The 27,009-nt window shown below is 33.7% G+C and overlaps 1 protein-coding gene across 8 annotated transcripts in view; it reads right to left on the reverse strand.

Moving 5' to 3' along the window:
• Positions 1 to 27,009, reverse strand: part of MDGA2 (MAM domain containing glycosylphosphatidylinositol anchor 2) — an 841,756-nt gene that overhangs the window by 225,035 nt on the left and 589,712 nt on the right. For all 8 annotated transcript variants that reach the window (XR_006699884.3, XR_010588464.2, XR_012415765.1 and 5 more), the window contains exon 7: positions 6,183 to 6,512. Coding sequence is in view for 5 of the 8 variants with exons in the window: in XM_073997338.1 (XP_073853439.1) it covers positions 6,183 to 6,512 (330 nt within the window). In the remaining 3 variants the exon portion in view is untranslated. The remainder of the gene's footprint in view (positions 1 to 6,182; positions 6,513 to 27,009) is intronic.

The following is a 27,009-nucleotide window of genomic DNA, read 5'->3' on the forward strand; positions in this document are numbered from 1 at the left end:
TTCTAGTAAGAGTGTTTTGCCTTTCTCTTTTACATTATCTCCAAATAATTCACTGAATACTCTGTCACGACGTAAAGGTAGTCTCACTGTTTGGGAAACAGGAAAAGCTGTCTTTGTCAGATTGATTGTTAAGCCTTAAGAATGTCTTTTGAAACTCTCTTTTATTTCTCCACCATCATTTCTCTAATTGTCTCTTTTCTGAACTCTGAAGATTCACCAACTGAATAGGCCCCCAAAGCACAAATCAGATCATACTGCTGCCCTGATAAATACTTTGGTCATTCTTGATTGTGTGAATGTGAGCTAGTAAGATCTAATGAGATTCATTTCCTTCTAAGATCTAGTGCCTTATTCTTAATCCAGCTCAGATGCTACCTGCTCTATGGAACTCTTGCTGACCAGATTCAATAACATTATTCTGTATGCTCCCGTATAATTTCTATAGTTTATTAAAGCAAGTGCTAGATTATATCTGTTAATAAGATTTTGCCTCAATCTTACAAAATTTATTAATGTTTGTATAGAAAAGTAACAGTTATGTGTGAGTTTAATTTTTTTACTAAGCCCATGAGGTTCAGCTTTGTAATTATTTTCTTTCTGAATTAATAGGTATCAAAAGTGTAGGTTTGAGGTCAATGCATTATAGCCTGTGGGCAAAATATGGCTACCACCTGTTTTTGTAAATAAAGTATTATTAGAACACAGCTGTGCCCATTCATTTATTGCCTATGGCAGCTTGCCCATTATCATAGCAGAGTGGAATAGTTGTGATGGAAACCATATGGCCTGAAAAGCTGAAAATATTTACTATCCAGCCCTTTACAAAATGTTTGCCAGCCTCTGATGTCCATCATTAATTCAGAGGTCATGGATTGTACTTCACAATTTTGGATTCAAGGAAAGAAATTGTTTATCTGTTCAGTAACTCAGATGCTAATTACATAACTTTTGATTTCAGGGTAGCTTCCTCTGATCAAAGGTTTGCCAGGGTATTTTATGTGATAATCTTAGGACTTCTACTTACATAAAATAACCTATTCCTTACTATAGCCATTCTATAGAACTTCAGTTTTAATCAGCAGAATTTCATGAGTTTCTATTTCTCCTTAACTGGGAAAAGGACAAGGAAGCAAATCCAATTAAGCGGACTTAGTAATTTTTTTCTGTTTGCCCTCCTGTTTACTAACTATTCTTCTTTCTTGTGTACTGTAGTCCTGTCCTGTGTTATCAACAACTGTCATTTTGCAGATGTGAATACTTGTACAGACACTGGTTAAATAAAATAATTATAGTAACTAGATGGGTGGCAGCAAACTAAAAATTTGAACAGATTTTCTCAGTTGGTCACCACTATGCACCTATGCCTATGCTTCAGCTTCTTGTTTAAACCTCTAAATTTTGATCCACTTTCTGCCTATAAAATGTCCATGTGCTCTAACAAGGTAGAAAAAAAAATCATCAGAATGTGTATTGACTGTTCTGCTATATTTGTCCACCAGATGTCTCATCATGGGAATTCCACAGATCAGCAGTTTTACTGTTTAGGTTTTCAAGGCATGATGCAGATGCTTCTGAGTTTACTATAAACCTACAAGTTTGTCAAGTCATACGAAGAAATAAATGCAAGCAAATGAGCATCCAAGGACTCTACCACGGAATAATACTGTAAGAAGCAATGAGATATTTTGCAACAATGCCTCTGAAAATTAAGTCTACTGCTGTATAACAATTACTTTTTTGCAAATGTGTGACAATCAAGTGACAATAATTAAGAATTTAACTTTCATCAAAATTTTAGGCTAAAATTCACATGCATTTTTCAGCAAATATGTGAAGTTTTTTTTATTTTGTAAAATCGAATTATAGCCATTAAAGTTTCAGTATATTTAAATTTTAATTGAAACATTTATAACAATTTTAAGTTACCTACAGTCTAGCCAGATAAAACATAGTTTCAATAATAAAAAAACTATAAAGTTGTGATAAACCAATATAATTTGCTTATATTACTATCAGTGAATATCAGTCCTACAGTAAAAACAATAATTATCACTTTAATATTCTTGAGACTTTCTTCATCCTATATATTCTGCCAAATATATCCTCCTTCCACTGTCACTAGCACAATGCTACTTTTGTCAACATTTATCTCAAATGTCATTTCTCTGTGAAAGTTTCTTATATTCACATGAACAAAAAATTCACAATTTCTACAGAAGTCCAAACAAGCTTTAAGCACAGTATGCAACCACTACATATTGCCTAGTTTCTATGTAATCTGTCTTGACGATTTAGATTTTAAGCTCCTTAAGGGCAAGGCCCATTTGTACTCTCACCATATAACACAGAGTGTGTATGCAGCAGTAATACAGGAAAGAAATCTAAGGGAAACACTCATTTTAAATAAAAAAAAATACTCCCAATGAAACAATTTGCGTGTTTAAAGAATCAGGAGGAAAAAGGTATCTAATATTCAATTAATGTGAAAGACAACCTATAATCATATATATCATAGTTTTCATCACTCAATCAAATTCAAACTCCAAAATACATGAGGCCTCTCTTCTCTCTTCTTTCCTTTTCTTTCTCTCCCCTCCCTTCTTCTCTCCTCTCCAGTCTGCCTTGCCTTGCCTTGCCCTGCCATACCTTGCCCTGCCCTGCCCTGCCCTGCCCTGCCTTGCTTTGCTTTTATGAGACAGAGACAGAGTGTTGGTCTGTCAACCAGGCTGAAGTGAAGTGGTACCATGGTAGCCCACTGCAGCCTCAAACTTCTGGCCTCAAGAAGTCCTGCTGAGTCAGCCTCCCACAGTGCTGGGATTACAGGTGTGAGCCACCATGCCTGGCCCTAAACTGTCTTTGAAAATCAAATCACTGTGTTTTAAGAATATGAATAATTCTGTAAATTAGGATTTACTTCCCTGAAATATTTTGTATTTCAATTTTAAAAGTCATCAAAAACATGTTGAAATGTGGCTCTGTCATTTAAGAAAAATGATTTTCTGTCTTAGGTAAAAATGCCTTGTGGTACCTCAGCCTCTACTTTAAAAATATCATTATATGTCTCTCAAAACATAGTAACACTCAAATTGAATGATGAAGAATTAAAGAGAGAGGAAAAAGAAACAACACAGTAACAATTGAAATTCGATGTAAGATTTTATATGAAAAACAAAAAGCTCAGAAATGTTCAAAATGTTTTAAAATGTCACCCCAAAATGCCTTATATTTAACATAAAGAAATGCTTAGCACACAGGTAAGCTACTGACCATTTGGTCAATGCTCGATTTCCTATAATAGAAATACTAGCAAAACCAAGAATCTAACACATCACCACATATATATTTATGTCTTACATCATTGTTTCCTTTTCTTTGACTCACTCACCCCATTTGTGCGAATTTCCTCAGTATCCTCCAGGGTTCATAAAATTGATATAATCCAAGATTTCCTTTCATGCTATAGCTTATTCATTTTCACTGTTCAAACTATATCCTAGAATACATCTATTTTCATATTAAAGCACTTCAGTCCTCAATAGTATTGGGATAAAAATCATTTTAATGATGTCAGTTGAATCATACAATCTCAGATTTATAGAACTTTATACTGCATTCTAGTATTCCACTCTATTGTAAGCAAATTGGAATATCAAAAGACAGTTTTGGCTTGAAGACAGAATATGTAATTGTCTTCAGTAACTCATTCTTTAGGTTAGGCATCATCTTTTCTAGGCCTTCTATCACAATACAATCTCCTGGTCCATCTAGACTCGAGAGTCTGCCATCTGTGTAGCCACACTAAGAAGAGCCCCAACTTTGCCTTAATGCTCTAATGTTGCCATAGTGAATTTATTAATTTTTGAAAAAGGGGCAGGCATTTTTATTTTCACTGGACACCACTGATTGAGAAGCTGCTCCTCTCTTTGGGAGTGATAAAACATTAAGTCACTATAAATTTATCTATCAAATAACTTTAAGTCAGTAAGGAATTAAAACAAGGGTAGTAAGCAGAACAGTAAATGTCTATATTACAGAGACAATGGGAGGAAGGAAAACCTAAAATGAAAGGCGTATGTACAAATTAGTCATTTTCTTAGTTAATAATTATCTATTTAGTACCTTCTATGTGCCACGTATTGTTTCGACTATTGAGATTATAGCAATGATTGATGCAGACAAAATCTCAGACTTCGTGGAGCTTCCACTCTATGGAGAAACCACATCTATCTATAGTAAGTGGGGGCTTTCCAGGGGCAGTGTTTTGGAAGAAGACAATATATTTCTTTTATCTCCAATAGTGCTACCTTTGGTAGCCAGGAAAATTAATGATAGTTAAGAAAATTTAATGATTACAACCAATCTCTTATTACTAATCTTGAATTTTCTTTAAAGGATTGTTGGACATTTCACAAATCAATGTTGGTCATCTTTACTATTTTGTCCCATATAACACATAGTTTCAAACAGGCCATATAACTAGTATATTTAAAAATAAATGTTAGGGCTCGTTTTGTGAGCCCTATATATAATGCTGCTTTCTTCTCTCCATTCTGTGCTCCATCTTTTGTCTAAGTTTAATGGTATATAAACTGTGCTCCCATCAAAGGAGTTCTTTTAGATAAAAGCATTGATTCTTTGGATCTGAGCTTTGTGTCACTGGTTCTGCAAAGGAAACAAGAAAAAAAAACCAAACAAACAGCAAAACCCAACCAAACAAAGCAATGGTTTTGATTAAGTCTAGAACATTTCTGGAAACTATCCCTCAGAAAATGAGGACAAATTATCCTGGATCTACAAAATTGTTCTTACTCTCTTAAGGAAATATCATATTGGAATGTCATATAGTACAGTTTACAGTATCACCTAGCACACTGAGGTGAAGAATCAATGGATATTTGTTGATTGAATGAATACATAAACAAGTAATAACTGACTGTGTATCAACAGTTTTCCCTCAGAGATCCTAAAAGAATCCCTCTCTTAGTGCTAGCACCAATGTTTAAATGTCAGTTAGATTAAAAAAAAAAAAAAAAAGTTTTTTTTTTGTCTCTAGCTTTTTTTTAAGCTAGAAAAGAAATAATGTCCAAACACAAGTAATTTTCATCACCCTAATTTCCTTTTGTTTTAGTTATAGATGAAAAAAATTAAATATCTTTTAGGAACAAAGCACAATTGTACAAAGTTACCACACTTTTGTCAGCCTGAATCATAAGCTTCTATTCTTAAGAAGTAAAATCAATCCAGTGTTCACTGCAATTTGGAACCATGAGAAGGCACAAAATTATAGGTGAATACCTCAATGTACAAGATACAAAATGCTGCCTGATCATGTGTCTACTACATTTGTCTCTATGTTTTCAACACATATTATTTATCTTGAATGATGTAAAAATCTTCCATTAAAATTCAATTTGGTAACAAGTTGGCAAAACAAATACAGCTACTTTGGAACTCTGGATGTGTGCTGATTGTGCCTCACAGAATCACAGGGCTTTAAAGCATCTGAATGAACCCTCCTCCAACAAATCCCTGTAATTTTCCTTGTGAACAGATGTACATTTAATCAAGAAAAAACTAATAACATGTTTTCGTTTTTAACTTTAAAAGAAAGAATTTCACTCCAATATATTTTCGTACTTAACTATTTTCATTATGAACAGATTTCACCATATGATTCTGCAAAAAAAAAAAAATCACATCTGATTACAACTTTAACATATCAATTTTTGTTAGTGTACGGTACATTTCTTACGTATTTTGCATCTGAACAGTCTTAAATTATCTCAGTATTTTCTTCTTAGCACTATGCATTTATGCTTTCTTTAAAATGTCTGAAAATTGTCTTAACTCTAGACATTTGCTGTTTAACTTTATTAATATAATTTTAGATTCTGCAGAGTATTTTGATGAAATACTAGTATTATTAGAAGCCTATATCTATCTTAGTCAATGCTATTAATTTTATTTGGATAATTTCTGTAAAATCTCATGTAAATCCAAATCAAAACAGATGAAAACGGTATTTCAGAACCTAATATTCATTGAGCATTCAGAACATTATAATTTTGTTTTTAGGAAATGTAAAAGGGAAAAAATATTTTTAACTAAAAACTACTTGATCTGCTAAACTTCAATTATTCTAAATGTGAACATCTTTTACACCATAAATATATGCCTCTTACCTGTGCTGCTGGATATATTAACATCGATACTGATATCAGATATTCCTCCTCCCTTCAGAGATGCTACACATGTGTACGTTCCAAAATCCGTGAATTTTAAATCAATGATGTCCAAGTTTGTTGTTCCTGGAGAGACATCAGGATCAGTCTGTGTAATGACCATCCGCTCAGAACTTCTTAATGGACGACCATTTTTAAACCAACTAAATGTTAGCTCCTCAGAAGGAACAGCTTCTACTTGGCAAGATATTTTCACCTCACGGCCAATCTGGATGTTGTCATCTTTGTGATAAGGATCTGGTGTGATCCAAAATCGTCCTTTTTTTAATGCTACAACATAAAAATTCCATAAGGGGTTAGTGTTACTTTCATAATTTTAAGGATTCATTCACTCTAGATAATCATCTCTGAGTTGAAATAAAGTAAAACCAAACTTGGTTATAGCCAAGTAGTGTGCATATCAGTAAACCTCATTTAGGTAATCCAGAAATAATCTTAAAAAATCTAAGTCAATTAAAGACTGTGAACACTTATTTTTATAAATTTGGTAATATTTTCCAGTGATATTAAAAGTAATGCCTTAGGTCTATGTGCAATTATACTTAAATATTGACATTTAATTTTGAACAAATAACAGATTCTATGTAGTCATAGGGTATTAAAATTAAAAGTAAGAATATGGGTCTCATTTAATCTAATTATTTCCCTATGTCATTACTTAATTATCGTATAATTTTCCAAACAACTCAAAAATTACACAAAGGACATATGAACATTCTCCTAAGTTGTATCTACATGTTGACCAACACTAGTTTGGTAACATTTGAGTCCATTTCCAGTTAAAACTGTTTGTTGGCTCTCTAATGCAGATGACCAAAAGAACCTCTCCACAGATAGCTTAGAAAACAGGTTTGTATGCTAACAGAAGTGTTTTCTAGGTCTAAATGCAGTGCTGTTTTCACAAGAGATCAGTAGTAATGACTACCAGAAGGCTGCCAAGGGAGCATCTATAGGCTTTCTAGTAAGGGCCTGAACGTTGAATGATACTACAGTACTCAATATGGAAAAGCATTTTCTCTCTATTGTGATAGTGATTCTCTTATGCACACATTTTTCTTTTTTTTCATCATCTTCCCCATTTCCCTCTCCTTTAACATGACTGTCCCCACATGACAAAATGTAGCATAAACAGTGAAACACAATTATCAGGATAAAATATTGGTCATTCACTTTTACCATGAAGCCCAAATATGTAATGATATTGTCAAAAATGCCATGAATTTAGTGGACCTGCAGACACTAGAAGGCTGCTAACAGCATTCTGGATAGCCCCTCTTTAGTTTAACCACATTTTTGTCAGTTAGTCCAATAAAAACCAGTGAGAACTATGAAAATCTATAAAATCATGCAGAATGAACTAGAGATGAATATACTTTTAAATGTGAAAAACTTTTCTAGGTTTTAAAACTCTTTAGCCTCAAATATTTTCATGTGCTTTTTTGTTGACATCTTAATAAGATATAATTAGATATCAAAAACAATGTTTGTATCTTTCTTTTTCATTTATTTGAAGGGCTCCTCCTCAAGACTAGCCACTAGGCTGGGTTCTGACTACAGGACATGAACGAAATAGACATAACCATGGCCCTCATGTACTGCAGCTTGCAGATTCATAGATTAGAGGCCAACTTATTCACACAACACTTATGATACTTATGTCTAGAGAAACCACAGACATATATAGCGATGAAATGTTTTATATGCCTGAAGAAGTTTCAATCTCAGAGCACAGTGTCTCTAAATTATTGTTTAGAAAATGCACTAAGCTTTAATCTTAATGAAAACATGAGAAGACAAATACTTAAATCACATTCTCATACTGTCATTTGTTACATTTTTTCATAATAAAATGCAACTTATGAATCTTATTTACCCCGAGCCATATCTTTATCAGTAAGTTGCTCTAGGGTGAAATTAGGATACATTTTGGTATTCTGTTACCTAGAATCATATATTTATATTTTCACAGGCACTGAAGTATGACTTTGCATTGTATTAGGGAAGGGAAATGTGATGAAAACGTCCATATCTGGCTGCTATATTTGGTATATAATAATCGTGCTCATACAATGCCAATGTAATGGAAGTTTTACAGTACAAAGCAAATTATATGAGTAAAAACATATTTTCTTTTAAAAACAGATGTAAAATTTAATATGTCAGGAGCATTTACTTTTATTAACACCGTAACACTTAAAGGAGAGTTTCCTTTCATTTGCTAAGAATTTTCTTTATCCTATTTTTAAAGAGAAATTTTAGTCATAATTTTGAAAGTTTTACTATTGCATATATTAATTTATTAATAACCATATGATTAATATCAGGGTTCATATGGGATACCTTTTAGAATAGTTTTCACTACAAAGATACATGTTGGTTGCGTATGTAAACACACACAAAACGGAGATGTTTAAGTGGTTGTCATTTATTTACCATGCAGCTATTGTTTTCTAGTTCTGTGCTCTGCATAGTGACATATTAAAGTGACATTGAGAGAACTGCAAACTTATCAAATTAGATTTAATGTACTAAACAACTCAAAAAACACTGATTAAAAATATGAAATCAATATCTGTATTATGTGTTATAGAATATAACAACTTTAAAACCCAAAGTAAAAATATTAGAGATTATAAACCCATAATCAATTAATACCTAAGATCATATATAATATGCAATTATACAAATTAATAAAAAGCAATATAATCAAGCATGCTTTTAAGAATGAACTCGCAGCAAAAAACATTGGTTAATCTTAGTATCAGATAATTCTATGATTTGGCCTAAGTCAATTGTACTAGTCTTCCAAATGACACAGAATCTAAAGTGAAAAAGAGAAACAAGTCTGCTAAGTGAGTTCAAGTTAAGAAATATCAGAATAACTAACATAGATTATTTAATAGAGAGTCATTTCTCTGTTTATGTTGTCCCTCTAACAAAATAACGTAACTGATTTTGCATACAAAAAAGAAATGTTCAGATAAAAGATGTGTGTGTGTACTTATATATAGTAACAGAGGACAGAGAAATTCTGTTTTCTTATTAAGCTCAGAAAACTAAGAGCATAGCTTTGTAAACTAGGTCTGGGTACATTGAGAACTTGCAACCTAATTCCAGTTTTTCATGTCTATGTAGTCCAAGATGGGCAATCTCATTTTTTTTTTTTTTTTTTTTTTTGAGACGGAGTCTCGCTCTGTCGCCCAGGCTGGAGTGCAGTGGCCTGATCTCAGCTCACTGCAAGCTCCGCCTCCCGGGTTCACGCCATTCTCCTGCCTCAGCCTCCCGAGTAGCTGGGACTACAGGCGCCCGCCACCTCGCCCAGCTAGTTTTTTGTAGTTTTAGTAGAGACGGGGTTTCACTGTGTTCACCAGGATGGTCTCGATCTCCTGACCTCGTGATCCACCCGTCTCGGCCTCCCAAAGTGCTGGGATTACAGGCTTGAGCCACCGCGCCCGGCCAGGCAATCTCATTTTTATGGATCAAGCACATCATTTATAAAAATAGAAGGTGATAGAGTTAGGCTCCCTTAGAGACACATTGTGAGAAATAGCTTATTAACAATTGTGCCTGAGTTTTGAAAATATAGAGTGTTTAATATAGTTAATCAACTGGGCAGCAGGTTCCTTCGTTTATAATTAAACACTCTCTTTTTCAGTGAACAATTTATAGTAGTTCACGTAATGTTAATTTAAAGCCGTTTCCTGCTACCAGTTAAGATTTCAAACTTTTAAAATCAATCTGTGATTAGTACTGGAGTATAACAGAGGTCCAATAGACTTAACGAGACTCTATAGAACTAAAGAAATTCTATGGAAAAAGGATCAGAGAAATCCCTTTCCCCAGATGCAATTTCTCAGTCTGAATATTGAAAATCCCCTAACACCAGCCTTAGAGAACATTAGATTTGGCTTAATGTATCATAAATCGTGATGGATGAACCTTAAAAAGTACTTGTTTAGTCTGGCAGTGCATGTAAAAGATTGGCATCAAGTTGAACCTCTGTTCTGGATAATCATTTTGGAAACACTGCAATGTAACTATAGCTTCCCTTTTTTTAATATTGTGAATTGAATGCAGGCTTGGCTCTACATTCATTTTTTAGCAGTTTACTTGCAAGGACATTCTAATTGCACTTACTGAAATCCTTCTTCTTCAGGCTATACAGATGTGCTCTGTAAATGGAGTGAAACCCATGTACTGAAACGGAGGCCACTCACTGCAAAAATTTGGGTAGGGTTTGTTGCTGACCTTCCCTAGAAATAAGAGTCCATGCCTGTGAATGTGAATGCCAATGGTTCAATGGAAGACTTCAGTTATGTAAAACTAGATTACATCTTGAACTTATGCTTGAAAGAGGGAACACTGCCTTCAGAGAAGTCTAGGCTTGTGGCTTCCACAAAGAGGAGGCTGAGAGATTGTATCTTGACTGTAGTTATAGATTTAAAATTATAACATACACTGTTTTGTTGGTCAAATGTTCCATGAAGTATGCAATACATAGTAATTCAATAATAAACTAAAATTTATTGACAGAACAAAAAAAGACAACAGTCTTATACTTTAATGTGAAAAACATCACTTTGGAGATAATAAATATGAGGTGTCAGCTTTTAAGTTTCTGTTAAGTATCTATTTCAGAAGAATGATAAGATACAGAGTGACCATTGATCACCATTTCAGGTTGATAAATTGCTGAACAGAGTGTCTTAATTGATTATGTTTTATAATCAGGTTGTAGGATTCTGGACAACCTGAAGAACTGACAAAACCTTGTTGAGATCTGGATATAGAAACCATTAATAGTGTAATCAGATAAATAAAAATCAATTTCCTATTTATTTATTCTTTGTTGAAGAAAATAAAAATATCTATGTGTGAAAGATGAAGTATTTTCCTGACCCACCGAATGCCAATTAAATAAGCAGTTGGAAATAGGTTACATCAGCAAAGCAACTTAAAAGATAGTAAATGATAGTATGTATAATCTGTCCTACTATACCTAGCAATCTATCTTTCTCCTCAATAGGACTGTGAACACCTGGGGTTGGAGTGGGTACACCTTACTCTTCTTCATTGCCCCCAAATCCTGAATATGGTGCTTTGTTACAGTTGGTACTCAATACACTTTATTGAATTTAATTATAATTGACATTTCAAAGCATTAACTTTATAGATGCCAACAGTATGATAAGTTCCTGTTAATTTTGATTTTGTGTTGCAGTCGTGTCTTCTGAGATGCATCTGGGGAAATAGAATAGGAAAAAGAACAGATCTGATGTCCTCAAGGATTCAGTGATTTTGTTGTGGGAACAGAATAACACTTGATGAACAAACAGCATCAACATGGGAATATATGTGAGGAAGAGAATTCTGTACACAACACAAGAAACCTCATTCTAGCACATCCACTGACTAGTTAGCTATGTGTATGGGACATCAACTATCAAACAACTCTCTTTATAAAGGAGGATTTCATCCAAAAGGGCTTGTTTATATGCTTCAGATAATAATCATTTCTGAGCAAATATGGATAATTACTCAACTGATAATCAGTTGATAATCTGAGGAAAGATGGAAGAAGGAAAAAAACTGACATCTAAGCAGATTTATATTGTCTGAAATAGTATTTGCCAAAATCTGTTTCAGAAAAAGGTTAATAGAGGTTACATTAAAACAAAGTGTAGGCCAGGTGTGGTGGCTCATGCCTGCAATTTGGGAGGCCGAGGTGGGCAGAGCACCTGAGGTCAGGAGTTCAAGACCAGTCTGTCCAACACAGTGAAACCCCGTCTCTACTAAAAAATACAAAAAATTAGCCCGGCATGGTGACGGGCACCTGTAATCCCAGCTACTTGGGAGGCTGAGGCAGGAGAATCTCTTGAACCCAGGAGCTGGAGGTTGCAGTGAGCCGCGATCACACCACTGTACTCCAGCCTGGGTGACAAGAGCAAAACTCCATTTCACACAAACAAACAAACAAAAAACCAAAGTGTAACAAAGTTTGGAGATTGACTATATGAATAAAAGTTTGCATTTTCCCCAAACTTTTCAGCACTTTGAACATGCTAACATGCACATTGTCACATTACTAGAGAGGCGATTGCATCTACCAAGGGACCCTTTATTTATGGAACATCTCTTTGACGACTAGCATCCCAGAAAATGAAGTTTGGGAAACAATGACCTAAGAAAATCTATCAGTCAAAGAGAGTCAGTGAAAAGACACTAAAATTAGATTCCATTCTTAATATTGTAGGCATTTCCCTTATGAACATCACGAAATACTCAACAAGGTGTGACTCTCTAGTGAAAATAATATTTATTATTTAAAAAGCTAAAGGGCTTGGCAATGATCTTAATTTTTTAAGTTAATAAGTAATGGTACATTGAAGTTACAAAAATATATTTCAGAGTCATCTAATAAACTCACCTACACTAAGGGCCGCATGCCTCTTTCTTTCCAACCAACAATTTAGAAAACAAAATTAACTTATCAATTTGTTCCTGTCTCTGAAATGTACATTTTGCAATATGCAAACAGCATTAAAAAGAAGATAAATGCATCAGCTTTTGTACAACTCCAAGCACTGGTGTCAACAAGACTTAATCTTTCTCATTTGTTTGAAGAAATAATAATTTGAGTTAATTTATTTATATCTTATGTTATTATTAAAAGTATATGCAGTGTTAGTCTTAAAAGTATTAAAGCCTCTAGAAAATGGATATGAGCAGGAAGGTCTTTTAAATTTTTTTTCTCTGATAAGCTATTAAGTGTTCTTATATTCACTTTTCTGTATCTAACAACTCCAATTGCCAATCTAGTCTGAATGGAAGTTCATTAATAATGCAAGAACAAAAATACATTACACCCTTTCCTAAAAGTGGTTTAACATAGCACCCCGATCATCAAAATGTAGAATCAGATGATGAAATGAAGTTGGGGTTCTATTTAATTATAAAGTATCAAGGCTTTATTTATTTTGTGAATTTACTCAAAGCTAATTAGTACAGTTAATCATTTAAATTGTTTAAGCATAGTATGGTTGAATTGAAAGTGTCTTTTGAATGTCCTTTCTCAAAAGAACATCAGCAGGTAAGCATTTTGGGTAAGAATTAAAGAAAGAAAGGACATTTTAGGCAGGCACAAATTATGCTTTTTGGGGTAAATTCTTAAGAAGGGGGAAAAAGTGAACTAAAATAATAATAACATTATTATCATTATTATTTTGCCATTCCTAGCCCTATTTTGCCATTTTAGGCCTATTTTAAGTAGGAAAAAATATATATATTGCTGATAAATTACCAAAATGTCTATACTAGTGTCATAAATAAAAATCTTTTACATGTGGCTACCATGTATATGGTATTTGAATTAGCATGATACCTTAGCACCAGTTACTTGAATAGAAGATTATCACTTTGCTGGTCCTATAATGTTAAAAATTAGTGGGTATTTTGAGCTCACCTTTTCTATGAAATTTAATAATACTTTTTCACTATGAGAAATGAGAATGTGTTCAGGTATATTATATTTTTTATTAGTTGCTAAAGACCTAGGACTGGAAGCAGCCATCAGATGAATGGCAGCTGAGAAAGATTGGTACAAAATATAATTCATTTGAAATCCTTTTGAAAATAGTACATCCTTAATATTTATGAAACTGATCATGTAGTAGTGAAAATTAGATGAGATAATGAGACTAATTTAATCTAAAATCTTTCATTACCTTTATTGAGCTTTTTTATTTTCTGTCTCATAAGCAGTGCTCTTTCCCTTTCTAAAGTGATTCTGCCCCTCTGCCAGCCTCTCTCATGGGACCCTGAGGCCCTACATTCAGTTGGCCACTTCTTTTGAAATATCAATATTTCCTTTTCCATACTTTATTCCCTCAGACTGGAAACTTGTTTAGGTCACATCTAAACTTAAAACCCTTCTCTTAACCCCAATAATCCCTCAAACCATTTGTGGCATATTGCTTGATAAAATGGTGACATACCAGTTGCACTCACTCACTAGGATATCTTATGTGCTGGGTTTCACTGGCGCTACTCTGGCAGTGAGGGCTCAAAGATTAGCAATGATCTCCTAATCAATTAATCCAATATTTTCTAGCTCCCATTCATGTTTGTATTATTCACACTTTCCACTTCTTGTCACTTTACATTATTGGCTCTTCTTTCTTGAACACCTCTTTTATACTGGCCTCTATAACTGGTAGGATATAACATTTAAGAAAACAAATTAATGGAATGTTCTAATTCACATCACAATTGTCAGGAGAGTCTCCCTTGTTCATTTGAGTTCTGTCATTCGAACAGTTCATTTCAGTTTTATCACTTGAACAGTTCTAACATTAGAAAATAAATTAGTGAACTGTTCTCATTCACATCACAATTGTCACGACATTCTCCCAGTTCTATCATTTGAACAGCAGTTGTAAAGTCAGGCTTGTTGAGAAAGGTAGGATTTTTCTAAATTATTTTGCCATAATTGGAAGCCATGGAGTTTTTTCTTGATGTTCTCTCTTTCCTTTTGCTGCCCATGTTAGAACATGAGATAGTTGTTTGTTTGTTTTGTTTCTTGAGCTGTAGAATATTGCAATCATATTTGTGCATATTTCAATTTAAAAGAAAAATGTGTTAAAATCATTTTAATATATGTTTTCATTTTAACACTACAAAGCAAATAAAATAACTTAGATATATTGAATGACTAAATGAGAAATATCTTTAATTACTAAGAATTTATATAAATTATCTTAATTACCTTATCTGATAAGAAGATGAAAAGTGAATACTATTGACCTGGTCCATCTAAACATTCCCCTTATTTTAACTAAACTTTAGACAGATTTATTTCTTTTTCTTTTTTTTGGGAGGGGTGGGGTGGGGTTATCCATCTCTTCAAGTACTTATCCTTTGTGTTACAATTCAATTACACTTTGTTATTTTTAAAGGTACAATTAAATAATTATAATTGACTGTAGTCCTCCTGTTGTGCTATCAAATACAAGGTCATACTCATTCTTTCTAACTATTTTTTTATACCCATTAACCATGCTCATCTTCCTCCCCCCAACCCCCGCCACCACCACTCTCCTTCCCAGGCTCCAGTAATCATCCTTCTCTTCTGTTACATAGATTTATTTTTTACTATAGGCCCCTGGTCCTCATTTTCACAGAGCATTTATGCTAGAAAACTTGAAAATTTAGAGAAATTGTAAATTCTTCCTCTGCTCCATCGAGTTGTAAATAATCTGAAACTCAAAAATGTTTTTTCTCAAGTATCTGGGAGCCACTCCTTTGAAATACAATCATCATCTTTGAAGTCTCTGAGACATCGTCGCTATCTCCCATTCTCTGAGGAGGGTAAGAGCTTAACTTTGAAATGTGAAAAGAGACAAATAGCAAAGACAGATGTCTTAATCACATTGACCAACCTCTCCCATAAAGTCTTTCAGTACTTTTTGTTTTGTTTTGTTTTGTTTGTTTTTACATAGTCTCGTTCTGTCACCCACGCTGGAGTGCAGTGGTGTGATCTCAGCTCACTGCAACCTCTGCCTCCTGGGTTCAAGTGATTCTCCTGCCTCAGCGTCCTGAGTAGCTGAGACTACAGGCGTATGCCACCAAGCCTAGCTAATTTTTGTATTTTTTTGGTAGAGACTGGGTTTCACCATGTTGGCCAGGCTAATCTCAAACTCCTGACCTCAAGTGATCCACCTGCCTTGGCCTCCCAAAGTGCTGGGATTACAGGTGTGAACCACCACACCCAGCCTATTCCAGTACTTTCTATTAGTTCACCCAGGATTTAAAAATCCTCCTGCTTTTATTTCACCTGAGTTGAGTTAAATATCTCTCCCCACTGTAATGGTTTTAAATATTCCTTGTTATTTTTAACAAGCGTCCAATGTAATTTTTCTTTCACAACATTAAATTTAATCATGTGCATTTTTAAAATAGATGAAAATAGGATCAGTCTAGGAAATTCGTTGCTACAAAATTTCAAATGTCAAAGAAATACTTATGGTTACAACACATACACACACAGACACACACATACACACATACACACACACACACCACAGTATGTTGCTCAAAGATGGAATGTCATATAAGTACAAGAGTATTAGAGAGTTAAAGACGTTAATTTAATCCCTTTATAAAGCTATCTTCTCCAATGTGGTAAGCTCTATTTAATCTTTAATGCCCTGCAGGTATAGAGTTTCTGATAATAAACCACAAAACAAAGATCTGAATGTGTTGGTTAATTAAAAGATGGCAGGACTGCAGAGGCACGAAGAGACTCAAAATTAAATAAATTTAATATGTTATATGTATTATAAATAGAAACGTATAACCTTTCCTTTTTGAAGAAGTATACCCTACCTTTCTTTAGATGTGTTTAAAGTATATTTTTAAAATACATACTATAGTGTGTGTGGATTTTTTTTTCTCTTTTTAATGAGAAAATTCTATCAAATAAGCAAATAAGATAGGTCAAAATGATGGTGGTATAGACATACTTTTCCATTCTGTACAATTGTTAGTTGAGCCACAAATTGGCTTTACTCTTTGCAGTAAGAAAGGCAAAGAGGGAAATACTAATTTCACAATTCACAGTATCTGGGACTTAAAAATACTCTAATTCCTCAAATAAACAACAAACAAAAATTACTATTCCTGTTTCAGAGATCTGAATTGAATTGATTTTCTGCACCTGCATAAAGGAGACATGCAACAAGTAGCATTTTTACTCACTTCTTTAGAGTAATCATAACAATGAACTTCACAATCCTAGTTGTCAATCTATACCTCAAGGTGAGCTAACTACTGTAACTTTATACAGGAACCAAATGAGTATGTTATCACCGTATAGTTGTTCAGGCTCAATTTAAGGAAAACTCCAAAGACATTGTCTGGGTAAGTATTAAACAAGAGTGAATACAAGTTTATGTTCTATGAAAATGACCTAGGAAGGTTGTTGGTTGTTGTTTGGGAGGGGGTTTTGCAGATATTAAATGTTACAGATACATGAAAATATATTTATTAATAGTTAACTGATAAGAAATAAGAGTCACATAATCTTAGAAAGGAGAAAAGACAAACTAGGACCTAGATGCTGTAGTGAGGTAGATAGAAGAATATATGTGGAGGGAGACATTATAGAAAGCTTATATTGTACCTATACACAGTAAAAATACAATTTTTTCAGTGCAAAAACTGTGAGCACCTCAAGAAAATATTTTGCATTCAATTGTTTGCATTTCTTAGAGACTTGTTGGACATAAGCCCGTCTAATGTTAAGACACGTTTAACAGAAACAATGACTATTATGTTGGAGCAGTTGATCTAAACTCATTCTCAAAGAAAAATGAGTTGATGGTAAGACCAGTAATCCACTAAAGTTATCTCTACTTTTTGAAAGTAAAACTATGATGGCGATAGTTTGAAATATTGGTTCTCCAAGTATGGACCCTAGTCCAATAGCAGCAGCATCACCTGAGAATTTGTTAGAAAGGCAAGTTCTTGGATGACACCCTGGACCCAATCCTCAGTTTTGGGGATAGAGTTCAGCCATCTGCATTTGGACAATCTCTCTGAGTGATTCTGATGTACTCTCAGGTTTGAGAACCTCTGTTATTGAAAACATTTATGCTACCATTCTTTAGAAATACAGAGAGAAGGCAGGTCATCAGCTTATCCAGAAGGATTATTGAGATATTAAAGCACAAACTAAAAAGTGCCATAGAGTATCTTTTTACTTTACAGGGTCTTCAAAAGCCTGTTAATCCTAATTATAACATTTGAAATATTATTTTAAAAAAGCTCCCATAATATCTAACAAAAGAGTCTAACATTGTCTCACATAGATTGACATGGAACTACTTCCTTTCCACATGGCCAAAGCTTGAGAAAAATTTCACAAAAACACTTATTATTTCCAGATTTCTTCAGAAAATGATAAAAATGTAGAGTGCTCAATATTAAGCACCTTAAAGTCAATCTTCTTTACCAACGAATTTCTAACACTGAGTATTAAGAAGGTAACCAATCCTCGTTAGGGAATATCTAAATACCTGATATGGTCATAATTTAGGGGTAAGCGATTAATAGTTTATTAAGTTTTTGTGAGTGGCAATGGTTTCTGGGAGAGTCAACACAGAAAACAGTGAAGAGCAAGTATTCTGGGGTCAGACTGTCTGGTTCTAATATGATTTCATCATTTATTGGCAGTGTAACATACGGTTAGCTCTACAGAGACTCAATCTCCCAAATCTGTAAAATAGTAGTAATTATGAAGCATACAATTGATCCATGAAGCTCTAGTATGCTAGTCCCAACACAGAATAACCAAACACTAGATGTGAGCTGCTTTTTATTCTGTATTTCTGAGCACTCACAACATGTCTATCCCTATACTTGCTGCCAAGGGTGCATAGATGAAGAGCTTAGTGGTGGGGAAAAGTATAGAAACCAAAAATCTTATAAAGACAAGGAGTGACAGTACTTTATTATAAGACAACTCATTATTGTGAAATGGTAAGGGAAGACTTCATGTATTTGGTGGCGCCCGAGAATTCAGGTAAAAAGGAAGACGGACAGTTAAAGATGCCGAAAGGCCATTCCAGACCGTGGCAGCTTCATGGGTATTAGAACAGGAATTCTTACAGTACCAACCATTGGTTTCAGCTCAGCTTTCAATAACTCTAGACAATCCTCTCATATTCCTTCAAAATGTGTTTCTCTATGATTTCAAACATTCACTTTCATTTCCCTCCCATCTCTGAGGATGTGGGGTTAATCTTGCTAAAGCTGACCTTTTAAATTGTGCGTCTGAACTCAGATCCAGCTTTGCATTGAACATCATTCACACATCATCAATTTTCTCTTAAATTTTTTCCTCACAGGAAAAAATTCTTTTTTATACGAAAATTCTTTCCCATGTATTTATGAACATGATCAGAACCTCTTCATTAATTAAAACAAAGAGACAACTACATAATACAGAAAGCCTTTCCTCAACTTCTTTATCTTCTGAAGCGACTTCTTATTTACTCTCCTTATCTCTCACTCTCAAAATAGTAATATAGTAATATATAAACTACTCACTTTTAACTTCTTTCCATAGTTTTGATTCCCACCAGTAAAAGAAGTTTGTTTTTTTTTTTTTTGAAACAGTGTCTCGCTCTGTCGCCCAGGCTGGAGTGCAGTGGCGCGATCTCGGCTCACTGCAGGCTCCGCCTCCCGGGTTCCCGTCATTCTCCTGCCTCAACCTCCCGAGTAGCTGGGACTACAGGCGCCAGCCACCACACCCAGCTAATTTTTTTGTATTTTTAGTAGAGACGGGGTTTCACCGTGTTAGCTAGGAAGGTCTCCATCTCCTGACCTCGTGATCCACCCATCTCGGCCTCCCAAAGTGCTGGGATTACAGGCGTAAACCACAGCGCCTGGCCTAGTAACAGAACTTTTAACAATTGCCAGGGAGAGTATGTTCTAAGGAGCGACAGCTCAGTCCAAACTCCTGCTGCATTTGCTGTATACAACCTATTCTGACTTTTTGTTTATAGCTCCCAGACTAATTAGACTGCCATTTCCTTTGTCCTGAATCTGGGCACCTCTTGTCTCCTCTCCGTCTACACTATCACTTCTTCACAGCTTGCTTTTACATCCATAGTTTCTATCTCAGCACAGGTGCTACTTAAGTAAAACCCTCTGGTCTCAACTCTCTGAGATACAGTTGCTTATTTCCCAATGCCTGTTCGATTTTTATGTGATGCAGCACTTCAGTCAATGTTCCTCAATTAAATGTCTTGTATCACTAAGGTATGTCTGATCTTTTTTTCCTTCTCACTCTTTCATTTATGACACATTCTCCACATAATTAAACCTTTCCCCGCCTTTTCCTTTACTGTTTTCAGTCTCCCAGAATCTGCCCTTACTGTTGCATTCACCTTGTATGACATCTTGTCCATGCTCTCTGTCCACATTGGATCCAGTCACTGAAGCCCAGATCTAATGTCATCTTTTTTATAATGCTTTCCGCAATTCATGTAATGAGTCTGAAGAACTGCCACTATTCTTTGTCTATAAGAAAACCCTCTTCCAGATATTTTATATTCTATGGACTCGCAAGCTTTGTGAAAACGGAAGTACTTCATATTACTGTCTTCCTGAGCACCTTCTCTTCCACAGAAAAAACTGTCACAGCACTTAGGTTGGTGATGTGGAAGATAAAACACATGTAAAGCTTTTCATCCACAAGGGACGTATCTGAAGCTATTACCAAGTAGTCATCAGATTGATTGTTGACACCTAATAATTAACCTGAACAAATTTGTTCAATTTTGTAAATTATCACACAACTGACAAAATTTGAATAATGGGCTATCGATGAAGTAGTATTTTGTCAAGGTAAAATTTCCACATTTTAATAACTATACTGTGGTTATACAGGAAATGCTCACTAAAGTGTCTTGTGTAAAGGGGCACTATATCTCCAAGCTACTCTCAAAGGACTCACAAAACATTTATACATGTATTTATAAAAAGAATGATAATGTTAATAGAAAAACTCTTAACTAACAGTGAAGCTGGGTAAAGGCTGTATATGAGAGTTTTTTGTACTATTCTTGATATTTAAAAACAGTTTTCTTAAGAAGTTGAGAAATTAATATTAAAAAATCAACTGGTTTGTTGTTGTTATTTATATCTACAGATACAAAATCTGTACCCTCCAGTGATAACAGTGGAGTATGTTACATTTCTAGATTATCCTCCTCCTATTAAACTATTCTCCTCAAATTAAGCTTAACATTTATGACCCTTTGAAAATTATCACCAACATAAAAAATTAGTATCGAATACTGACAAAAAACCGAAAGAATAACAAATAAAACTAGTGAAGAAAACTGACTTTTACTCAATAAAATATTTGTCAAGCAAATAAATTAATCCTTCTTATACAAATGGGTACAATTAGTGATGTTGCCTGATAAATACTATATACTTTTTGTAAACTACTACTCAATATCTCATAGAAACTTATACAACATTTTTTTAGTTTAATTAAAACAAATGAACTGTCATTCTGAAAAACATGCAGAGAAAAAAAACTGTTAATACTTCTAGATATTTTGAAAAAAAATCAACAAAAATATAAAATATGGAGCCATCCAATATATACCATGTGTAATATTTTTCATTAATATTCATAATTTCTTAAGATTAAGTCAAAAGGATACATTTTTCTTAATGTTTCCCACACCTATGCAGCCACATATGACTCTGTGAAAGCTCAGTTAGGCCAAATGAAGATGTATAAATGGGGCTGCTGAAAGTACAATGCCATGTTCCATCACATTTTATCAGGGTATGACATATTTCAACATATGTGTATGAGTGTGTGTATGTACGTGTGTGTGTGTGTGTGTATTACCCAATGAGCATTATTTTTTAAAAACATCTTTAATTACTCTGACTCTCCTTTTTCACTTCATATTTTATCTACATATTTGAAATCATACTATATGAACCATATACCTTTATTTGGAAGTCCACATGAAACTTGGGAACAAACCAATGAGAATTTTATAAAGCTATTATTCTGAAGATTATATCAGAATTAATTCCCTTGAATCCACTCCCTTGACCAAGGCGATAGTGCAATACATTAGCTTCATATGTTTTATTTCATCGTTATTATTCATGGAAACAAAACAGAGTCGTAATTGAAATTTATCTGACCTGGAAAACACTTCCTTACGTGAACATCCTGCACATTTCTACTCATCCATTTTTTATAAGATAATGATTTCTCATTTAATAGGGCTTTGCAGCAAAGTTAAAACTTGCCTGGTTGGCAACTCATCATGAACTTGTAACAAGTTTTTGTTTGTTTGTTTTTAGTATCATTGAAAACACCACTCTAAAACCACAACTTTAAACATTAAGCATTTTGAGGCACCAGCATCATGAATTTACACTACTGAACAGCACAGTTAGGCACTGGATTCCTTTTGATTATTTTTTTTCCCCCTTCACTAAATGGCTACAGGCAGGCATGCATTTTTTACTTTGTGTCAGTTGCTTTTGGTTTTGGTCACTTTCTTTGCTAGTAACTATCAGCTCTTATTCCTTACAATCATCATAGGGTTAGTGCAAAAGCTTTATTCCTTTCCTAATTTCCTATACAGCCTCTTTTGTGAAAGATGTATGTGAACTTTATCATATGCAGTTGTTCTCTACCTTTTCATAGTTATATTACTGTTATTTTTTTTTTGTTTCCTTTTGTTGTTTTCCAATTCTTAGTCGTGTTCTTCTGGGCTCAGTATGATTGCTGTATATGTGTGATGTTATTTTGTATTTCTACATAATGGGACTTAACCCAAGTTAGAAGCTGAAATTAATTTACTGATACCTAGCCATGTTCTAAGAACATTTTGCCAGGCGTTCATATTTATTGTTAACATAGTGCATCCTGCAGAAAAACAAAAACACACACACACACAAAGAAGCAATGACAATATCCAGTTAAGAAAATAAGACAAAGCCAGAACTGACATTGATAAAAAAAAGTACAATAAATTCTATATATTTTACAGTGGTAAGTCATATATTACATAATAAACATTACAGCAACCAAAATAATAAGGAAACCATGGTCAATTATAAAACGGACAGTTTTTGCAGATTAAAAAAATAGTTGTACAAGAGAAGTACAATTTCTCTTTTATGCTTCTCAGAAAAATGGTATAAGATACAGTGATTAATAATATCTTTGAAAACTTTCTTACAACAAACAAGAAACAATTTTGGAGGACTATTTATTTAAAAATTGCTTAGTGTGGGCTTAAAACATCAGGTGAAGAGAAATAAGCAAAAGGAATTATAATACGTGAGGGATGAGGAAATATGATATAATATGATAGGATATGTCAATCCAGGGACAGATTTCAGTTCATTGAGGCCAGTTGTTCTTAACAAAAGGTAAACATCAGACCACAATGTCTGAATTACATCCCTTACTGATTCCAAGTATGTTATTTTAGAGTAGAGACTGGATCTAGATTTTTAAGGTCTACTAAAGATTCTGATTCATCCTTCAGAATGAGATCTACTGACCTAGAAGAATAATTGAAAACATATAGTACATGCTTCTCCTCCATATATATTGATATCCTGAATTAAGGCTTTGAAAGATATTTGTAGCAATAACTGAGTTTATACTCCCCGACAAATAACTACAGGGCAAGTAATCTGAAATGACAGTTAAGTACAGAATCATGTGCTTCAACAGTCAGTCAAGCTGAGACAGCCTCCCATAAAAACCAAGGAGCTAAAATCTCTCACAAACTCATTAGAATGTCAATATATCAAAGAAAACATCCATATCAAATTTTTGAAATATAAATCCAATTTAAACATTAGGACAGCACAACCCATCAACCTATGTGCCTGTTTTTTCCTTCTAAAATTTGGGGGGAAATTATTAAGAAAAAACTGAGATAACTTCATTCACACATTTTTCACTAGAGAAGTAAAATAATCTTTCAAAAATAAACTCCTGGAAAGAAAATGTTGTTGACTACTAAGCACAGCAAATATATATTTCCATCTCTACTTTCTCTATCTATAACAATTGCTGAAAAATGATCCTAACAGTCCTTCCAATCCAGGCCAGATAACACCTAGAATTTATTTAGGACATAGTTCTCTAGGAAGCTACTAATATTTGACCAGCACTTGCCTTGCCAAAAAGACCTCTCTGGGCTTATTCCTCCTACCTGAAATTTTGTATCCTTTGACCAACATCTCCCCAGTACTCTCTATGGCCCCAGTCTCTCGTAACCACCATTCTACTTTCTACTTTTGTGAGTACAACTTTTTTAGATTCCACATGTAAGTGAGACGGAAAAAAAAAAAAAAAAAAAAAAAGGAAAACTAGGATGGAAGGAAGAAAGGAAGAGAGGGACAAAGGGAAGAAAACTTTCTGAACATCAACAGTTACTTAATCTTCACTTGACATAAACATTCCTTAATAAAATACCCTTTGTAATTTACAGATTGCTTGGGTGATATTTTTAGTCATTTAAAGAAGGCATAAATTAGGACAAGTTATTATGTGGATAAGTTCTCATTAATAGATTGAGAGATTCACAACTACTCACTGCTCAAAACAATGGAGCCAAACATTTAATTTTGTCCTTGATTCTAACATTTCTGTTTGCAAAACTGAGCAAAACCCAAGCATTGATGAAATGTCATAACTTCAACCTTTAGACATCAGAAAAATTCAGCATGGAATTATATTTTTATTAAGTATTCCCTTATTCTTAACACTACTTGGGGTACAAGCTAGAATGAAATAATATTGGAATGCAGGCAAATCAAATATGAAAAATACAGATAATTTCTGATAGCATTATTTAAAATTTGGCAATACATTTTAGTGATAAGAACAGCCAAATTATCCCTTTGCACTCAGTTTTACTTTAGAAAGACATTTATTGCATCCAAATGTCAGTAGTTATGTGGTAATAAGTAGTTTTAGGCTGTGTTGACAAAATATGAATGTTGCCAAATACTGTGTTATTTGATTCAGCTGATTTTCTCCTAAATTCTATTTGTCGTACACCTGAAATTCAGTAAAATAGAATGAGTAAAGTATAGGAAGGTGAAAGTTAACACTTTGTCTAATTCAATTTAACACATACTAAATGTCAATTACATAATTCAGGCATTAGTGGGATATAGTCCTATCATTACAGATAGGGTAGAAGAAATGATTGTAAAATCAAGCTGGACATGCTAGAGACTAAGAGTAGTAAAAATAAGTTTACATTTCACTTACGTTTAATTCAATTATTTCTGGAGGAGATGTCTATTCAATTTATAACACAAGATCAAGCTAATTTTCTTCCACCGAGATTTTGGAAAGGTTTTATTCAATGAGAAAATATAATTTCTGACCGTCAATTAAAAATATTTTTCCATAAAACAAATCTTGAGATATATATGAGTTAGTTTTAAGTTATTTTATTTGTTATTAATAAATATTAAGAACATGGCCACTTAATATGCAACAATCTCTCTGTTACTCAGTGATGTTTTGTGCATCCTCCCTCACATGCCCTTATCTTTGCTTCCAGAATCTGTTCGTATTATCCTCAAATCCATACCTGAGCCTAATGGTCACAGTCAGCAAAAACTATGGCCTCTTACTTCACTAAAATGGCATTAAGTATAAATGCCCAAAGTGAATTGCATACCACGTCAAAGCTCATTTATAGTTCCACCTCTTTCTAGCCTTTTCCATTGTGTCTCATAATGATTCATTCTTTGTCCTATTGCTATTGTACCTGGGCCTGGATCTATCATGCTCCAGCGCTCAGCTCACTTCTTTTCAATTGTCAGTCTCCATCTTGTGCTAATTACTTAACTCAAGATTTTGCAAGTGCTCAAGTCTCTGTAATATTAAAAACCATTCTTTCACAAATCCTACTTTTACTTTTATTTACAGTCAACTTCTGCAAATCATCCAACTTCAGTCTTTATTTCTGAAATACTAGTTACTTCCACGCTCTGCCAAAATGTGCTTTCTTACTCGCGTCTCTATGTTACAGTATACCAGCGGCTTTATTTTCATGTTTCAGTCTTCATCTACCTTAACTCATTCTGGCATTTTACATTGTTGACACCTTCATTTTTAAAACTTCCTTTAAAAATATTTAAAATAGTATTACTTTCTGGTTCTCATTTTACCTCATAAACAACTCTTTCTCATTAAAAAAAAAATTAGCTATTAATTGTATACATTTTTCAAAAGTTCATATCCAGGTCATTTATACCATATTATCTTTAGTCTATAGATGGTGAAACAGAAACACGAAAAACTTAGTGATAAGATGTTTCTAAGTATCGAAAGTATCAAGCTTATAAAAATCAAATATTTTCCAACTAATATTTTAAATATAATTTCACAAAAGTATTTTTGTAAAACAATATACTACCCACTTATAATGCAACTTCTAAACATATAACATCTGTGCCTTTAGTTTTTTTCTCCAAGGTCAGGAAAACTAGGCAGAGAATTTGGACACATGTGCTTTTAGAAAAACAAAACAAAAACACTAGAGTTTATTCATCTAGAAAATACTATTATGAGCTTATTTTTGGAAATGACATGTAAATAAAATTGCTGTATTACCCACAACCATATATCATATGTTAACTGGTAATTATGAATGATTCCTAAATTATCACTGGAAAAACACATATCCATTACCATATTATTTTTAGTATGCAGTGACTGCAATTCAGACATAACCAATTAGGGAAGAAAGAATTCTGAATTTATTGCTCAATTTAAATGTTGTCATCATTTTCTGATGGAACCATTTGCCAATTATTGTTTCAGGGCTGTTGATCATTACGTTGTAAAATTATGCTACTGTTATCACCTTTACTATGTAAATACATCAGATTATAAGTCTTTTCAGATTTTGTTACATTTTTTGCTACTCAAATTTAAGAGATAGCAAAAGCTCCTTTAACTATAGGAGTTTAAGGCAGTATCAGATTTATGCTGGAAAAATGAACCAACTTAAGCTACTCAGTTATGTTTTATTTTACTCACTTATAAAATTTGAGTTTTCTGTGTTCTATCATCATTGTTCTTCAAATACTCATACAAACTTAGTCTATCTCACTACAAATACATTCTGTTCAAAGTACACTGAATTGCATTTCCATTTCTGACTTTTCTGGGGTC

This window comes from Macaca fascicularis, chromosome 7, assembly GCF_037993035.2.
Source record: "Macaca fascicularis isolate 582-1 chromosome 7, T2T-MFA8v1.1".
Taxonomy (NCBI): Eukaryota; Metazoa; Chordata; class Mammalia; order Primates; family Cercopithecidae; genus Macaca; species Macaca fascicularis.